Source organism: Tenrec ecaudatus, chromosome 5 (assembly GCF_050624435.1).
Source record: "Tenrec ecaudatus isolate mTenEca1 chromosome 5, mTenEca1.hap1, whole genome shotgun sequence".
In the NCBI taxonomy this organism is placed as follows: Eukaryota; Metazoa; Chordata; class Mammalia; order Afrosoricida; family Tenrecidae; genus Tenrec; species Tenrec ecaudatus.
In genome coordinates this window covers 53,504,978-53,524,853 of record NC_134534.1, presented here as the reverse complement: position 1 = coordinate 53,524,853, position 19,876 = coordinate 53,504,978, and the positions used below count along the sequence as shown (strand labels likewise).

General features: G+C 40.4%; 1 protein-coding gene and 1 non-coding gene across 3 annotated transcripts in view; both read left to right on the top strand.

The window, feature by feature from the left end:
• The window catches only part of RALYL (RALY RNA binding protein like), a 446,351-nt gene that overhangs the window by 386,736 nt on the left and 39,739 nt on the right, over nt 1-19,876 (top strand). For both annotated transcript variants that reach the window (XM_075549530.1, XM_075549531.1), the window contains 2 exons: nt 3,225-3,338; nt 18,996-19,168. In XM_075549530.1, the coding sequence (XP_075405645.1) occupies nt 3,225-3,338; nt 18,996-19,168 (287 nt within the window). The remainder of the gene's footprint in view (nt 1-3,224; nt 3,339-18,995; nt 19,169-19,876) is intronic.
• Nucleotides 5,520-5,683, top strand: LOC142449718 (U1 spliceosomal RNA). The gene has a single exon (XR_012784835.1). It is a non-coding gene; the product is annotated as a U1 spliceosomal RNA (small nuclear RNA).

Sequence of the window (19,876 nt, the reverse complement as noted above, 5' to 3'; positions counted from 1 at the left end):
AGAGGAAAGAACCAGAAGGCAAAGGACATTTATAGAGGCCTAAATATAGGCATGTCCATATATAAATATATAAAGAATGAGAGGGGCATGGAACTATGTATTCATATCAATCTATATGTTAAGAATTAAGGTTGCAGATGGACATTGGGCCTCCACTCACGTACTTCCTTAACACAAGGAATACTTTGTTCTAACAATCCTGAATTCTGTGATGCTCACCTTCCCGACACAATCACCGAAGACAAAATATGTGCATTAGCAAATGTGACTAAGAAAGCTGATGGTGCCCTGCTATCAAAAGATTTAGTGTCTAGGGTCTTAAAGGCTCGAAGATAAACAACCAACCATCTGGCTGAGAAGGAATAAAGCCCACATGAAAGAAGCACGCCAGCCTGTGTGATCATGAGGTGTCGATGGGATCGGGTATCAGGCATCTAAGACCCAGAACAAAACCATACCCAAGATGAATGCGGGAGGAGGGGAGCATGGAGTAGAAATTCAATGCCCATCTGTAGACAATTGGACATCCCCTCACAGAGGGGTCACAGGGAAGAGATGAGCCCAGTCAGGGGGCAGTATAGCACCAATGAAACACACAACTTTCCTCTAGTTCTTTGGTGCTTCCTTCACCCCACTATCATGACCTCAATTCTGCCTTGCAAATCGGATCAGACCAGAATGTGCACACTACTACAGATAAGAGCCTACAACACAGGGAATCCAGGATAGATAAAGCCCTCAAGGCCAACAGTGAGAGTAGAGATAACAGTAGGATTAGGGGATGGTGAGGGGGCGAGAGGGAGAATCAATCACAAGGGTCAATCTAGAACCCCCTCCCAGTTGAACGAATAATGGAAAAGTGGCTGAGGGGCAACGGATGATGATGCAATATATGGAAATAATCTGCAACTTATCAAGGGTTCGTGAGAGAGGGCAGGCAGTGGAGGGAGAGGGAAGAAATGGGGAGCTGTTATCAGGGGTTCAAGTGGGAAGAGAATGCTTTGAAAATGATGATGGCGGCATATGTGCAAATGTGCTTGACACACTGCATGAACACTGGATGTATGTATGGATTGTGATAAGAGATGTAAGAGCCCCCAATAAAAGTATTTTTACAAATAAAATAAATAAATAATAAATTAAGGTCTTAAAAGAACAATAGCACTTGTGAAGAATGGCCCTTTAGCAATACGATGTATGATATCAAACAGTGAATATTTACACAAAAGTAAAGATGACCAAGCAAGGAGCGGCAGGGGTACTGGTTGGATGGGAGCTTATAATCAATATCAGAGAACAGTTTCTGCGTGAATTGTTGATGGGGAAACTAACTGACTATGTAAACACTCGCCTAAGCACGCACTGCTGTCAAGGAGATACCAACTCATAGAATCACCTTGTAGGTTTCCAAGATTGTAACGCTTTTTTTATTGTATTAGCACAGAGCACATCCCATACAATTCAATAGTCCAGTTATATCAAGAAGAGTTATACAATCATTACAACAATCAATTTTAAAACATTTTCTTCTTTCTTATACTCATTATCTCTAGCTCCCATTTCCCCAAGAAACAATTAATCCAGTTATTGTCTCTATAGCTTTACCTGTCCTGGACTTCAAATACAGAAAATCATCCCAAAAAAGCACACAACAAAAAACGAACAGCAATTACAAATAAAACAGGAAAACCTTAATCGAAAATAAAACAGAAAATATTGAAACCCTAGAGCAAATATGTAAGGGGCCAAAGGGGAGATCAAATGACAAGGTGTTGCCTTTTGTCCTGACTGCATCTGCCACCATCCGCTTTCCGATGTGCTCTGCAGGATAGCAGGCCTGGTCACATCCCTGATGTGCGGTCAGAGGGAATTCACCAGAGGCCTTTCTTTTTTTTTAACTGATAGCCTTTTTTTAACTGATAGCCTTTCTTTTTTTTAAACTGAAACAACTTTTAAATGGGTCATAGGGAGATCGAATGGTAAGATACTACATTTTAACCTAACTATATCCACCATAATCCACTTTACAATGGTCTCTGTCTGATAACAAGGTTAGTCACGTGCTTTGACGATGGTCAGAGGAGATACTTAGTAGGCATCATCCATGTGTGGATCCTGCAAATGGAATTTGGGCTTCCATTGTTTTCCATAGCCTTCTGTAAACCAAGTGGTTACAAATTAAGCTCTGATACCACTCCCAATTTCAATCATATTATGTACAATCCGTGCCTCACACAGGCTTCTGTGCTTCTTCCATGTAGACTTAGTTGATACCTCACTCAGATGGGTGCTTGAAGACTCTTTCTCCCAAGGAGCGGCTGGAGGTGCTTTGGAACTGCAAACGTTGCCTGGTTGCCACTATGCAACCAGGAATCCTCATCTAAGCACAGTAACATATTTTTTTAATAATCAAGTTAAGTCTAGAGAATGTCCACACTGAGAGTAATATAAATGTAAAAGAAAACAAAAGTGAGAAGTTGTTATTCTGATGTTAATCTCATTTTTCCCCCTTGGGAATCCTACTAAATACCAAAAACCAGGAATGGAAACTAATATTTTAGAAAATGTCTATTAGAACATCAGTAAATATTCTCCCTCGCCTCCCCCGCCCCCACGGACTTTAAAAGAGGCAAGCACAGCCTAATGTTCATTTTTTTAAAAGAGAGTCAACTCAGACACATGTTTTCAATAAATGGGAGCTAGTTCCCTGGCATCCAAGACATTTCTTTAGAGGATAAATGTCACATCCTGGTTTCAATCAATCATTACCAAGGAGCTGGAAAGAAAATACCACAGGTTGTTGAAATAGCTATTGCCATATAGTGCTTCAAAGTAGCATCACTATACCTGATGTGATTTCATCTTTGCTCAATCTGAATCCATTTTATATTGCAAATTTCCTCTGCTATTTGCCAAACTGAACATAGTGTCATTTTAGTTATTTTGTAAAATATTTCCAAATTCCTCTACCCTTTCACACACCGGTCCCTAGAAATGAGTTAGTGTCCCCCATTCACACCACTGTCATTCATGGCTTGTGATTGACAGCATTCTCCAAAATCCAAGGAGCAATAGGACAAAGGGGAAAGGGAAGACCAAGAAGTGTCCCGTGGGACCTGCCATGGCCTTGGCAAGACACGGGCGGTCTGTCTGTGGGGTGTGCCTTCGGCGAATCACATGAATTTGATTTTCTGTTGTTGGTTTTCTTCTTTGTCCCCTTCCAGTGAAATCAGATGAGTTGCAGACCATCAAGAAAGAATTAACCCAGATCAAAACTAAAATTGACTCCTTGCTAGGGCGCCTGGAAAAGATTGAGAAGCAGCAGAAGGCGGAAGCAGGTAAGCGAAAAGCATCGGTGGTAATAGACTCATGGGGTTAAACCTGAGAAGACTGTCAATCATGAAGACAGAGCAGAGGCAGGGGGACACTGGCTGAGTTTAACAGTTTAATGCAGATACACAGGATCATGGTGGGACTCTAACAATGCAATATGGTTCTTCTCCTTTCAGAGGACATGAGTTGAAATTTCTAAGAGTCGTGTTAAAAAAAGGAAGAGAAAAACTGTTTTGATGAAAACCATAAGTAATTGTTGACTCACATTTGAAAGATGACATATCAGTATCAAGTTACTGTTAAGAAAATAAAATGTATTGATGGACTAACAGTGCCACGTTATAATAATGTTCACATTTCATTAACAACAGCAAAACTTAACAGATTTCACAAATTGTTACTGGGAAGGCCAACTGCTGTTCTTGTTACCCCCCTGCAAAACTTTAGAACCCAGTTCCAGGAACCTCACACCATGCTCCCGGCCACCTACCGCTCAATTTAGTTAATTCTGTCCTTTTACAACATAATAGTCTCTCTTCTTTGAATTGTGAGCCCTAAACCTCATTCCAGTAAATTGCAATTCTATTGATCTGTTCGTGTGTCTACAAATATTTTTAAATTCATAGAACCTGAGAAGCAAGATAAGCTTAGTGATTAGTTAGTCCATGGTTTGAAAAGTGTGTACTACAGAACTTTAATACCTCAGGGGCTTCTTTGGAGAAAGTGGGAATGCAAGAGGTTTCAGGAGACCCAGTAGGTAGGTCTATTCTACACCAACATTCTCCAAGCTTAATCCTTGCTTTAACCAGTGGACATCTGTTCTGTAACTCGCAATTCAACATTAGACCTAATTTGCTGAATTTCACTTTTGAAAACATAATAAGAATACAACTTGAAAAGCTATTGAACAAATCCAACATCCTCATTTCACAGATGAAAAAAACTAAAGTTCAAGGAAGTGAATAGCTACTGTCTATAGCTACATAGCTTGTTAGTGATCAACCTTGAACTCAAATCCATTTCTGTGATTGAGTCCTAGGTCCTTTCCAATGCATACCTTCAATTTCAGACTTCCAACCACACTCTAGTTACCGGATTTTACTACATTTCTCATTGATGAAACCTGTGGGGACGGGGGTGGGGAGATGAATAATCTATAAAAACGAAATCCCTGTTTGTTAACTGTACCACTGTGGTGAGGACTAGCATTTACCCTCTAGAAGAAGGCCAGATTTAAAGACAAGAACAAAAGCCTCTCTGCCATTGAGTACATGCTGACTCGTGGTGACCCTCTAAGACAGGGTAGAACTGCCCTGAGTCTCCAAGATGGTAATTGTTAACGGGGGTGAGTAGAAAGCCCTGTCTTTCTCTGAGTCAACCTGCAGCCCTCGTTCCCGATCAGAGCCCAGTGCATCGTCACTACACGACCAGGCCTCTAACGGGGACACAGAGGCTCAAGAATAAAAGAGCCAGATGTGAAGCAGTGACGTAACATAAGGAGCAGGGGAGATGTAAACTTAGGTATAAATACTCTCATCCACTTATTTCACCAGTTTTCTTTCTTTAAAAAAAATGATGTTTTGTAATTGCTACCTAGAGAATTCTTCTGGGGAAAAAAATAAAGTAGCAGATGCAAGTTATCTAACACAGAGTAATAACTCAAATGAGTGCTCTCTGGGGTTGTCAGTAACAGGATCTTCTATTAACATGTCCTACTTTCCAGTTCCTTGCTACTTTCATATAACCCATTTAAAACACACGACTGCACACAGACACCATGTCCTGTCGTTGCGATTGCTGTTAGGTGCTGTCGAGTCTGACACGCTCATCGCCACGCCCTGCACAACCGGGAAACACTGCCCGTCCTCATGATGGTTATGTCTGAGCCCCTTGTTGCAGCCACTGCACCATTCTGTCGCAGGCATGGGTCTTTCTGTTCTTTTCTCTTTTTTTGCTGACCTTATAAGCCCCGGTGGCCTAGTGGGCTGCCACCTGCATGCTCGGTAGTTCTAAGCCAGCAGCCCTCCGCAGGAGAAACGAGGCTCTACTCCCGTACAGCTTTCCAGTGTTGAAAGCCCACAGGGGCAGCTTTGACCTGCCTTAAAGGTTGCTATGAGTCAGAATTGGCTTGATGGCCATGAGAATATCTCTTGACGCTCTTTCTGAAGTATGTGAGATAAAATCTCATACTTACCTGCCAGGGGAGACACCAAGATCACGAAGGTGGTTTTCCCAGGACGAGGCTCATATATTGCACTTGGGGTGTGCTGACCCCTGCGATTTCCCCAAATGCGGGAAACTCGACTGCATAATTTGTGGTAGTAGGGGACTGCGTTCGCGCTCTCCCCTGAAAAATAAATAAATAAATATAAATAAAATCTCAACATCGTCACTACAAAGGAGCATTCTGGCTGTACTTCTAAAGGCAAGACAAATGTGTTTGTTCTTCTGGGAAACTAGTATTTTTAAGATTCTTTGCCAAACCTACAATTTGAGCGCATCAATTACTCGAGGTCTGACTCAAAAGTGGTTATCCAACTTTCACATGCACAGAAACATGTTCCAAGGCATGGTGGATTCTCACCAAAGTTTGTTAAGTTGATGTGGATGAGAAATGATGGAGCAAATGAAATGTTTTACAATGTTCTGCTAAAAATACTTTCCTACCAAGAAATGTTGATTTGAGCAAGTTTTTTATGTGCTATCTTTGGGCACTAATCTAAAGTATTGCTGTAACTAAAATATTCTGTGATGTGGCCTAAATCAATATTTCCCTTTGAGGAACTTCTGTGAAATTCATTATTATGTAAAGCAACCCTTACAGCCAAGGACTTTGATAACCAATTTGCACTTCAGTTTAAAGGATTATAGAAAACTCATTTAAATATAAATCACCTCCAAGAGAAAATGTGATCCTTATTTCACTGTATTATATTTTTCAGTTGGCTGCAATGAACAATGCCTCCTGCATACTTTCTTGGACTCTCATCCCTCCTATTCATGAGACCCCCTAGAAGGCTCTCAGACCACCGCTGTTCTCAGGAGCAGACAGTCTCCTTTCCAAATATACTAAAATCTGAAGCTTGCATTTTCTTTTCATGAAAGGCAGCCATTTTCGGACATATTTAAATGTTCTCAACCATGAAACCGTTACCTTTAAAATGATAAGCTTACCTATTTGATATTTTTGTCACTGCCTGCTTTATTTACCATGCTAGGAAGAAGAAAAATAGGTTATTTAATTTGCGTCTTCGTTCTCTTAGTGATTGTCTCCTAAATAGTATTCAGATTTGTGGAAATGATTGTTCTATATATTTTTCTATATTTTCTTCCTGAAAAGAAATCAGGACTGTATGGAAGGAGTCTATACTAGTACAAGAAGTAGAGAAATCTAATTTAGTTCACTTTAAAATATTTAAGGCCACCTTATGAAGTGTAAAGGGCACTTCTTTTAATGCTTAATTGTTTGCAAGTTCATTATAAGCGAGGCAGCACCCACTCTTCGTGATAAATTCTTTCACAATTTTCTGTTAACTATTAGATAAGAAAAGTTTCCAGTGCCCTGGGAATGGCTGGGAGGGAATGGAGACTCACAGACTAAAAGAAGCTCAAGCCCCCTAGCGTGGAGATTTCTCTGAATTCAATTTGTGAATTCCTGAACTATCAGGAATAGTCACAGTGAAAAACAAATGTTTCGAAAAACGTGTGGAAAAATTCCACTAGCTCTCAATTCCATTTGTCCCAAATCTTTTTGAAACTTCCTTGTATAATTAGCGCATTATTTTGGGTTCTCCAAACTTTAAGTTAGTATTATTAGATGTTAGTGTGGTGTCTTCTTTGAACTTCGTATTGTGCTTGGGTGAAGGGTTCGTGGATGTCTCCATGCACCAGTTCTGAAACATTTTGTTTCATGTCGTAGATGACAATCCTCACAATGTAACATTGCTCATTCCGCTTCTTCCCTGACTCGTATGTTTCCACCCCTCCTTCTTCCCTAACCCTTCTCAACTTTGAGGGAAATGCTACCCTTTTGATCTCAAATGGCTGTCTAAGGTGTGCATACCTGCCTATTGTTAGCATACCCTGGTAAAACCGGCCAGCTGAAAACGCAACTCTGGGGTGAGTTCGGTTCCGTTCCAAACCTGAAGGGTCATCTATTTCAACCAGTAAGGTTAATCCCTTTATGATTTTGAGGGTTCCCCCCACATTTGTCTCCCACTCTATCTAGGGTCTTCTAATACGATCCCTTTCAGAGTAAATTGTAGTGGCTGCTGGGCACTCAGTAGTTCTGGTCCCGGGTCATGGACGGTGGTACTTGCAGGGTCCGTTCATTCATGGGACTGCTTGGTGCCGAGTGTCCTCGGCTTCTCCCCTCTGCTGCCCTCCACCCAGCGGGAGACGAATGCTGCACTGAAGATGGCTGCTCACAGCTGTGCAGACCCAGGTCCCTGTTCACCAAAGTGGGAAGTAGAATATTGACTTTGTGAACTAAGTTCTACCAATTGACGTTGCTGTCCCTGTGACCGTGGTCCTTAGCTCCCAGGCCCAGCGACTAATTCCCTCAGCTTGTTTGGGTCTGTCGAAGAAGTTTTCATCTCACCCCTATAATCTCCATGTGTGTGGTATTTTGTCTCTTCCTTTGAGACTGAACTTCCTAAGAACAAAAGCATACCATTTCTTCCCTGTGTAATTCGTTATTTTTTAACTCTTATTATTTTAAACTTCATTTATTCCTGAGCTGTGAGTTTTTGCTTCTTCAGTTTCTTCTAGGAGATCTTTTTCTTCTGTGCAGCCTCCTCTTCTGGTTTCGGAACAATCTGTTCCCTTGCAGTCGGGATCACCAAAGCGGGGCAGGGGGGGCGCCTGGAGGGGTCGAGCTGACAATGAGCTCTGTAAGTCCCGCAGTGCATCTTGGGGGCTTTGTTCACCTGGATGTGCTCAGCGACCAGAGAATCCACATCGAGACCCTTCAGTTCAGCATGACTCTGCATTTTTAAGCACATGCAGCAAACATTCAGCACTCTTTCTGGGCTACTGACTCGGGCTCCAAGCCCACTGTTTGGCCTAGGAACACCTCCCAATGCCACCTTTGTAACGTCAGAAGGACACACACTGCTTCTGCAGCGTGACATCTTTCAAGTATCTGGTAGCTTTCCGGATGTGCATGCCTTGGATGGCCTGGGCAATTTCCCGGGTGTTCTTGAAGTGGACCCGGAGGAGGTTTGAGCCTCTTCATTTGCATAATTTTGCAGGGTTTTCTGGGTCAAGTGAGTAGCGAGCCATTTCGGCAGATCACCTCAGGCCACTGTAGGAAGAACCCTATTTAACTCTTATCAGCATCATGTACTACAGACAGGACACGATTTAACAAACCCCTTAATATCTCTAGGTCTCGAGCCCCTGAAATAGAAACTAAATGGGATGAATTATAGCCACAAGTGTTATATGCTAGCTTTTAAAATTATGATTTGTTTCAATCCATCAAGTATGTGTCATATTTTTCCTGTGAATAACTCAAATAATGCAATTGGTGGGGGAGGGGAGACAGGGAGATTACATAGATTATTGAAAATAACAGAAACACCAAATATAAGTTCAATTTATAACTATGTCACATTTCTTCTTGGTTTTATTTGTTTAATAAATACTATATAGATTGCCACGTATAAATAGCACAAGTTATTTTTTTTTCCCAAAGCCATTTTCTTTGGAGCTGCTAAAGGGATCATACCATTCCATAGTTCAATCCGGTCAAGCAATAGTGTGCAATTGCAACTACTCTCAATTTCAAGATATTTTCTTCCTTCGTGAACTCCTTGATATCAGCTCCACTCTCCCCTCCTCCCCCACTTACATCCCAGGAGCCCTGATTCGACTTGTTGTAGACTCATCAGTCCTGGTGTTCATATACCGAAAAATATAACAAAAGATCAGCAGGGCTATCCACAATGACAAAATACAACAGAAATAAACCCCAATATGGAAAAAAATCAAAACACAGAAAATATTGAAAAGTAGATGAGCTTAACGTGAATCGGACGGGGGATCAAGTGACGGGGTTGTAACCATTCAAGTCAAGTTTATCATTCTGATCTCCTATAGTCATCTTTCCAATAGCCTGGTAACCGGTTTATTGCTATCCTTCAGTTACGGTTAGAGGGAGTTCCCTGGAGACTTCTTTCTTGTGCAGAGCTCACAGCTGTATCTTGGGCTTCCACTGTCATCCATACCCTTCTGCAAACTAGAACCTCACAAGTTAAGCTCTGTACAATCTTGGGTCACGCATGTGAATGTGCTTCTCCTTGTGGACTTAGTTGACATCTCACTTCGATGGCTGCTTGTTTGGAAACAAGCCTTTAAGACCCCAGCCACTATTCTATCTAATAGTTGGGCACCATCTAATTTCTTCACCACATTTTGCGACAATAACCATACCTTTTGTTTCTTTCATGAGGGTGTGTATAGAGCACAGCCATGTGATAAGAACTAGCTATTCTTAAATGGGAGCTAGGATTTAGTGCAAGCCCCAAATTTACTTCTGAATCTGCTTTTTATCTGCCTTTGACTCCCCTACGAGACTCCTTGTTACCTCATGGTTGAGTATCCTATCAATCTTCCATTAATAATGTCATTGCTTAGCCCTGATACTAATTTTTAAACCACTGTTGAGAGAGGCTAACTACACACTGCAGTGCCTAATTATTCACTTGTACAGAATAATTCCTTATGTAGCAGGATGCTAGTAAATAGCGCGAGTTTTGTGTGATTTCCACAGGGTTGTTAAATGAGAAAAATAAAGTGAAAATGTAAGAAGGAAAAGTAAAGATTGGTATAATGCAATAAGCAAATTTGCCACATTTTTAAAATGATTCTATTTTAAACAAACTCTGAAGTGAAAAAATTAAGTACTATTAAACTCAATATTATTTGCGAATACAATGTAAGTCTAGTGTAACTAAAACTCACTGCCATCGAGTCCACTCTGGTTCGTAGTGGCTATAGCATGCTTACTGTTGCTTGAAAAATTCCAAATAGTTCCTATAAGACACTGAATTTTTAATTAACTGCTAAAATGTATAATATTAAAATTTTTAAACAAATATATTTTTAATTTTGTAACTTTTAACAATTCATTATAAATTTACATTACTTCCCTTGGAAAATTAAAATCTGTCACTATTGCTGCTCACTTTACACACGGCATCTACTTTTCTGTTTGTTTGTTTATCTACCACGTCAGATCTCTCCATAATTTATTTAGTTCCTATTCACATCTGTACTTAAGACACCTCTGATAAATTCTTCCTAATCCTGAGACAATATTTACCGCCTTTCTTTTTTTCTTTTTACCTCCTTTCACTTTAGTCATTTTATCCTTTTTTCTGTTTTCTGAGTGGCATGCAAAGGACTGTGAGTCAGCCTAGAAGCCAGCCTCTCAACAGCCACACTGTCAACCAGAAAACAAAGAAAGATATCCGTTATTCTGAGGAACCCTTTCCATCCTGTTCTTCTGTATCCAATATTGAACATGTTCAATGTGAGGGAAGATTAAAAACACTTTTTGACAAAGTTTCCAACAATTATCCTCAATTCACCCTTCCCCTGAAAACTATGGAAGGATCTCTTATACCATAACACGAAGTGACCCAAGCTTTGTGAAGCAGGGAGTCATTATACACTAACAGTTCGGTGGTGGGAAGTATCTGCGTAGTTATGTAAGGACAGACTATTACTGAACCCAGCGAACGGGGTAGGTGTCCAGGTGGATGGAAAGTCGATGCAGACCATGTGGGAGAACATCATCCTCAGCCTCCTAAGGATAATGCCAGCCCAGTGCATGGAAGTGATCAAGAAGGAGCAAAATAAATATGCTGTCTAGAAATAGGAAGGCAAGTATCTAAGATAATCAGGTAAAATGAGTAGAAAGCCCTTGAGGATCAGGAAATGGTGAAATGGAACATTGCTGTTCTTCATAGCAAACTTTGCACAAATATTTGGCTTCCTAAGAACAAGATGTTTTTAAATAAGCTAAATTTATGGGAGAGAGAGGAGATGGAGTTCCTTTATTTGTTAACAGCTAGATCGAAATTTCTCCAAATCACTGGAGAGATTCCTATGGCTATCTTTCAGTGAAATCCATCACAATCTTTCCAAATGGAACTGATTCGCTTTCTCCCCACTTTTCTACCCAAATATAACTTTCTCTGTGTCCTATCTCAGCCACATCACCAGTACGTAAACACTGTAGCCAAATTGCCAACTTCAACATCAACTTCTACTCTGTCCCAATCCAGTGTTGGCAGATCTTGCCTTTGGAAGCTGAAATATTGTCTCACGCTGCCCCATCCCTCGTCTCTCACTAGCATGGCTGCCCCCATAGTTGATTTTTTCTGAACAACTTTGTTGAGGTGTATTTTACACGTTATAAAATTGATAAAGAATACAACTCAGTGGCTTCTTAGTAATTTTACCATAAAGCAATTTGGGGACATTTTCATAACTTCGCCCCTGCAAAGTTGTACTCACTTCTTCCTTCCTGTCTCCACTTCTAGTCTACTCTCCAATTAAATTTCCTGATGGCAAATAGATTCACATTACTGAACGTCTAAGGCATTAGACTCAGGAATCTAGCAGATCTACTTTTACTTTCCACTCAAAACTTAATTTAGAAACTTACTACTTGAACTTTAGAAAATAAGAAAAATATATGCCTTAAAATTGATATGATATGTGTTTAAAGAAACAAATCTTTCATCATCTTCAATTAATGTATACTGAATTTGTGATTAGCTCTCCAATTCAGAGTATTCTGTGTGGGCATGTGAGCTTTGTTTCTCTAGAATACAGTTTATCGCTGACATTTTAACCTGGAAGCACTCCTGTGCAACTTGCCGAATGTTTGTTCGTGGAAGACCACACAAAAATTACCTCTTTTTAGAGAATTTATTGAAATCCTTGAGTTAGCTTTCTATGTAAACAGGTGTTATAATGCCTATTTTAAAATAGAAAATGCAATTTACACTGCTATGCAAAAAGAATGAATCTAGGACACTGGCTTGGCTCTAATGAACAATGTGACTGTTTTGGTTTCAACATTCTTTCCGACCATCTGCTGAATACAACTCAGCTAGCAATTAACTAGCAATTAAGCCAGCTTGTCAAAAAACTTAATTGCCAACTCAACCAATTTTCAGAGTTATATTAATGATAATAGCAATGCAGAAAAGGCAATTTAATAAAAATGCTCAGAACATAAATCCCAACCATTTGAACGAGTTTTCCGAATCAGATTTACTTTTGAAGTAGAAATAAGTTTTTCAGAAAAGAATACTTGAATACGAGGGTTGAAACAATATCAAATTATCTCCTTTCATGATTTATTTAAAGCCTGAAGCATTTTCCCTTACACAAAAATATTTTAAAATATTTACCTCTCACTGTTGACTTGTCACCTCTATTCCTCTGATAGTCATTGTTAGCCAGAACATGTGGCCCTGAAATTTCTTATTTTAAATGGTCTTGTGGTTACTAAGGATATTTAAACATCTCCTGGTAATAAATCAGGCCCATTTTCTAAAGATATATTAGAAAATATCACAGATTATGAAGCCAAATATCTTTCATTTGAAGTCCCAACTCTTATATTTATTAAACAGATGAATGTGGCACGTTGCTGAAATCACTTATGCCTCAGTTTCCCCACCTGTGAAATAAATAAGTTGGATTACCCTGCATAATTTCCCCAGAACTAAGATTAATGGAGGTTTCATGGTCAATATTTAGTAAGCACTAACTAACTTGTATCCATTATAGCCCTTCTATTCTGTTGAAATCCTTAATTTTGATGAATTTTTGAGGTATCTATTAAGCATCGACTATGGACGTTCTAGTTCCTAATGCATTCTTTTTTAAAATATATACCTCATGCACACACACAAAAAGAGAAATTTACTTTCTCTACACACAAAAGGAACAACATGGCCATCCATCTCTCTGACTTAAAGGTGTCAACAGAGACTCTGAAACATGCCACTGTTCACAGGCAGTCGTCCTCCCTGTAGAACTCGAAGACTTTCATGGTTTGTTTTTCTTTTGGAAACCTGTCAATGTAAGTATGATCGATTTTCTTCTAAGAAAATCCCAGGCCCCACGTTGTGCTTTGACGCGGTGGGGTGGCTGTCGTGCAGGATGAAGCAATGAGGTTTCTCTCAACTTCTTTTGGATTCCTAGTTTGGGCACCTCGGTGCTAAATCTGACCATCACTTTGACTCGGTGAAAAGGAGTTGATGTCTAGACATTTACTTTCATCCTTTGATTCATCAGAGTCCACAAATATATTCAGCAAACATTTAATTTATGTGCAAGACAGCAAGTTATCTGCCTGAGAGATGCAAAGATGAGTTTGTGTTTCTGCCCCCACAGGGCCTTTGGTGTCAGAGAGTGACTGCACACGTGCACACATCACTCAAACAGCATGAGTGGCAAGAAGAGTAAGAATTTATTAGGTAAAAGTAACATTATGAAGTTAGAAACAAACCAAAAAACCTTTTTTTTTCATTTCTAGTAGAAGTAAGATTGGATAATTATTCCAAAAATCATTAGAATGAGCTGCTTTGTTTCTTTCTACAACAATATAATTACTGGATCATAATTTGCTTGTTAAATGGTGAACGAACAGCTTAATCAACAAGATGTGCTTTCATGTGTGATTTTGTTAGTGGGACCTGTCATTGCTTAGTGATTATAACATTCCCCACTGAGGTGAGGAGAGAGTCTAAGACGAGTCCATACTGCTGAAGCGCTGAGAGATTGTTTCCATCAAACACCTACGAATCGATTACCACTGCAATGAGAGCTTTTTTTCTCAGACCAGATACTATCTTCTAAGCATTTACCTTTCAAGCTGACTATTGAACAAATGAGGATAACTTACAGGCTTTTTCCCCCTTTCTACTATAATGGCATATCACTCCTTTTGGGATAGGCCAGGAGAGGAGTAAGCTGTATATTTGTATGTTAATACACATGGATGCATGCACACACAGGCAAGGTAACCTAAAACCTATGTTGGCCTAAACATAGAAATGAACAGGCCATCCCAAAGCCAAAATTATCTCTTTTAATCATATATGATTCTTAATGGTAGTGATGAATTGTTTTGAAATAGGCATTTTGAGGGTTGCAGTCCATTCGAGAAATACTTTATGCCCGTTATGGTAGCATGTTATATGGTCTGTACAGTTTTTAAACATTTGCTTCTTTACCTCATCTGAGCATACAATGATGCCCTGCAGGAGGCAGTATGCAATGCCCACACTTTAAAGGAACGGCAGTCACCGGCACCTGTGAGTTTCCGAAGCTCGAGTTCCAACTCCTATATCCCTTCCAAAACATCCTATTACTCCTTGTACAAGTAATCCATTAAGTGAGGGGACAAAACACATCAAAATGTTTCTGGATAACTGCTGGACTTGCATTGTGCTCTTCACTTCACAAAAGATTGCCAGCTATATTATCCCCTTTGAACGTGGCATTGACCTTGTGAGGCCATGGCTCAAATTTCCAGGAAGTGTAAAGTCTAATGAGAAAAAAAATAGCAGTAAAACCACCTCTTAAGACAGCATTTGTTCAGGTCATTGGATGATCAAAGGAGGGAGGAATCACGCTCAGCTGGGTGGATCATGAAAGTCAGCTCAGATTTCAAATACAACGGAGGTAAATTGATACACAGAGCCAGACCAAAGGAGATGCACCTGTTGCAAGTTTGGTCCTGCACTCGTTCTTTGAAAATGTAGTCTGCTTCTTTGACCATGAATTTCTAAAGCCAAAGAAAGAAAGAAAACATTGCCTTCAGTATAGAAAACGGAACTTTTTAGGGGCAAATGTTTCTGAAATTATTAGAGATGAAATAGATCTACCAGTTGAAATGAAAGAATATCCACTGTAACAATAGTTTTAAGCAAAAGTTTGTTTGTGCATTATAACAGAAGGGTAGCTAAAGGACCTAACATCATGAAAGTTTAATATTTACCAAAACTTGTATGAGATGAGACTTTTTTTCATTATATAGAATAAAAATTGTTCAGTTACAGAGCTCCATGACCCCTCTTTCCTGAAATACCAGAATCAGGTCTTAAAAGCCGGGAAATTTTAAACAAAGAACTTAGCACAGTGGCCTAGCATAATAGAAGTCAGGGCAGCGGTTCTCAACCTGTGGGTCGTGACCTCTTTGGGGGTTGAATGACCCTTTCATAGGTCTCACCCAATTCATAACAGTAGCAAGATTAAAGATGTGAAGTAGCAGCGAAAATAATTTTATGGTTGGGGGTCACAACAACTTGAGGAACTGGCATTAGGAAGGTTGAGAACCACTGTGTTAGGGAGTCAAGTGGTAACCGTTAAACCAGTCTACACCTGCCCCTGTGGGTTTCTGGAGACGGTAACTCTTTACGGGAGTAGAAAGCCTCGTCTCTCTCACTCTAAGCAACTGGTGATTTTGAACTGCTGACCTCATGGTTACACCACCAGGACTCCTACTGATGATCATAGTTCTCAAAAAAAAACAAAACACTGCCATCAAGTCAAATCTAACTCATAAAAGCGCTGTAGGACAGACTAGAACTGCCCTGTAGATTTCCATGACTGTCAATTTTTATGCAAGCAGAAAGCCTCACATTTCTCCCAAGCAGTAGTTGGTGGGTTTGTACTGCTGACTTTGTGGTTAGCAGCCCAACCTGTAACCCAGGAAGTCATCAGTTTTGTAGACACTAATTATGTGAGCTGATCAGCTGAGGGCAGAAGTCTAGAATTCTAGAGAGTAATACTGTGTGGAAGGAAGAGGAGACAATTTCATAATCTTCAGTAACAATTTAATTGCAGGTGTTTGGGGTCTGCATCTGTTGCTTATTTTGTCTTCTTCTTAATCCGAATGCCTGGGTCATCTTCTCAGATGAAACTATTTTTCTTCTTTAACTCATTATCTCCTAACTTAATTTAGATGATAATTTTCTGGATTTGGAAAAGGAAAACTTGGTTAAGTTTAAAAGAACCATATGTAATTTTCCTAAGACTGCCTATGTTAATAGTCGACCTAAGGGCACAAGGAACAGTGTGCTCTCTTGCTTGCTTCCTTCAGTGTCCTTGTGTACTTGACCACATATGAAGATAAAAAGTATAGCTCTTAACGCAGAATCTACATCATCACTGTTATTAGTAATATCATTCTAGGGAGAAATGTGAAGTTAATAAATTGGTAGGGAAACAATAGATGGAAGCCCTGGTGGATGGACTGTGGGGTTACTCTCTGTTGAGCTATTAACCACATGGTGAGGTTCACGTCCACCAGCCACTCCGTGAAAAAGATAAGACTGTCTTCTCTCATAAAGGTTTACAGCCTGGGAAACCCACAGGGGCAATTCTACTCTGTTCTGTAGAACTGCTAAGAGTCCATCAAAATCAGCTCAATGGCAGCGATGCATATACATATGAGATCATGTGAAGGAAACTGTTTAGATTTTGGTCGTTTTAAGAGCTCCATAGTCATAGTAAGTTTTAAGCTTCCGCTGGTTCTTCTAAGTCTTTTCCTGCTCAGAAGACCTCTGGCCACGTTCTTTTTCCCTGTTACTTCTTGAGTTGGTCAGGATACTCACCTGCTCAACCGTCACAAAGCACCTCCGTGGCTAGTATGGCTGTTGGCACAATTCCCACAGTGGCAGTTTAGTCAATAGAGTACACTTTTCTAAATCATTATTCATGCATTCCCAGTGAGGAGCATACCATCTTCTTTTATATTAAATAGTATACATTCAGATAGATAATTCTTTATAGTTCACGGATTGTTTCCCAAATATAACCCCCAAACCCACTGAATTGAGTCCGACTCACAGCGACCCTCTATAGAAGATTTCCAAGGTTGTAACTCTTTCTAGGAGCAGATGGACTCAACTTTATGTCCTCACAGAAAAGCCGGAAGGTAGGTATTATCACTGGTATTGCTGTTGAAAATATACGGAAAGGATGACTTCAGCAAAAGCTTACATTCAAATCTGATGTCTCGATTCCTCTGGTAAGTAATTGAGTTGGAACTCGAGACCTGTCTTTGAGCAGCAGGGCCAGGGCCTATAACCGAACTGAACCCACCACTGTTGACTGAATGCTGCCCCATAGCCGCCCCCTCAGGGTTTCCAAGACAGTCACTGGAGTAGAAAGCTCAGTGTTTCTCGCCAGGAACTGCTGGTGGTCTTGAATGCCAACCATGTGGATCTCAGCCCAGTGCATAACCACTAACCCCAACCCCAGGGCCCCAGCCCTATAATCCAGCATTATTCTCAATGAATAAGCTTCATATTTAGCGAATGAAAGCTCAAAACCAGATAAGTCCACATTTACATAAAGATCTGGCTCCTATTTGCAATTTTAAACAATTTCTAGGGAAGGCCATCCCTGTACCTATGCATCATTTATTTATCAGTGCTTATTGGTTTACATTTAATTTAGCTTTGAAAAGTTCTGTGCTGAATCAAATGTGTCTGCCAATAATTATTTTCCTTTTAACCCACATTATGAAAGAGAACAGATGTGGATACCCCCATAATTGCCTGGCTTCCTGCACCATCTTTTACTACCACAAAATATCAGTAAATAAGCCCAAAATGTAGTAATTCATCAGATGGAGCAGTCATGTGATGAATTTGTGTTAACAAACATCAAAATTTGTGAAAACAACTCTGCTTTGGGGATAGTGGCAAGCAGTGGGGGAGTAAGTCAGAGAAGAGACACATGAGATGACCCAGGTACTAGCCTCCCGTGCTTTGCGACATTGCCGCTGGGAAATGAGACGATGGCTGCTGGGGGCCAGTGTCTGCAAACGGAGTGTACGAAGCCCTGCCAAGAGAGGGAAATCTATTAACGTAGAATGTAGCGTCACTCAGGGAGCATTTATCATTTGCAAGTCACTACACCAACCCTTTTGATTTACTCTTCAAAGCCCGATTTTATAGACAAGGAAACATAAGCATGCAAAAAAAAACTGATGATTTCAACTTGGCACAATGGTCCAAGGCGAGTGAGTGGCAAAGCTGGACTTTGACTCCAGGCTGACTGATGCCAGAGTTGATGCTCTTAGCCCTCGTGCCTAACTCCAGCTAAAGAATCTTTTCAAATGTCAAAGAATTGTTTCAAGAAACTGTTCTTCTGAAAGACTGCGCAGCTCTCTGTGCTCGATCCTCGGTGAGCTTTTCTGGTCTATTTTAATTAGAACTGAACTTGTCAAGGAGCGTGCTCCATCCTCGTCCTTGAGTGAAAACTTTGAGAAGCCTGGTTTTTGTGCTATATCCCTTATTATGAAGGAAGACCTACAAAATAAAATGTCCCGGAACTCCTCGCCATACAGGAAAATCATTGACTTGCTTATGTAACCTCCTTCTGTATTTCCTAACTTTTGCTAATTCCATTAAAAATGAATATGCTTACTGGGATATGTAAATAAATATGTGTGCCTAATTTACAGGATTAACTAAAGTAAGGTGAAAACAATCTCACCTTACCTGCTTTGCACCCTTCCTAGCACCCTGAGTTCACATTTTTTCCAGGGACTGTTTTTCATAGTTTACCCAAAGGTCATGAGCAACCCCAGGAAGTAGTCTTTTGCTTTTTTCCCCCAGAAGCGCAGAAGAAACAGTTGGAAGAGAGTATAGAGCTGGTCCAAGATGAATGTGTGTCAGAGAATGCAGATCACTCCACCGAGGAGCCTGCTGAAGGAGGGCCGGATGCGGACGGAGAAGAGATGACTGACGGGATAGAGGAGGACTTCGAGGAAGATGGGGGTCACGAGCTGGTAGGAACTAAACATTTGGTGCCATTACCCTTTGGAGAGCAGCACTGGCATGTCAGCAACTCGTTCGTTCTAAAATAAGGATGAAACGATTGGGGGTTATTTCCTACATGCATATACTTACGGCAGCCAGGGCAGGTCCCTGGACACAATAAGTGCCCGATTATTCTATGTGAGATGAAAATATGGGGGGTGAATGAATGAGTAGTAGAAATATAGAACTATTACGTATAAGATTCGGTATCACTAAAGTCTCAAAAGAGAGAATCTCTTTAGCAAATGCCTCGTCATGGAAAGAGTCCTGTGTTTGTGCAGAAACTGCATGTGTTTATGCAGAAACTGCATGTATAGTAGAGCTTGATGAATGAGCTGGTTGACACAAGGATCCCCAGCTTCCTTCAGATAGTTCGACTCACTGATGAGAATTAGCCCTGCTAGTTGCATGGCCAACATTTTCTTCTATAGTCAGCTCACTGAAATGGGCTCTGCGGTATGACCAGGCCACCACCTTCAGTGACTATACTGTTGGATATTCCAGTTACAGGATCCGGGAATTTAGCTGATCTCTTTAATGCATCATTTTCCCATTGTTGTAATCATAATAGTTCTCAGTCATAAATCACATTTCCTACATAGTCACACCAGGGACAATGTAAATGTAGGCTCCTGAAGATGTAATTTCTCATATTTTATCAACCATGAAATTAGCGC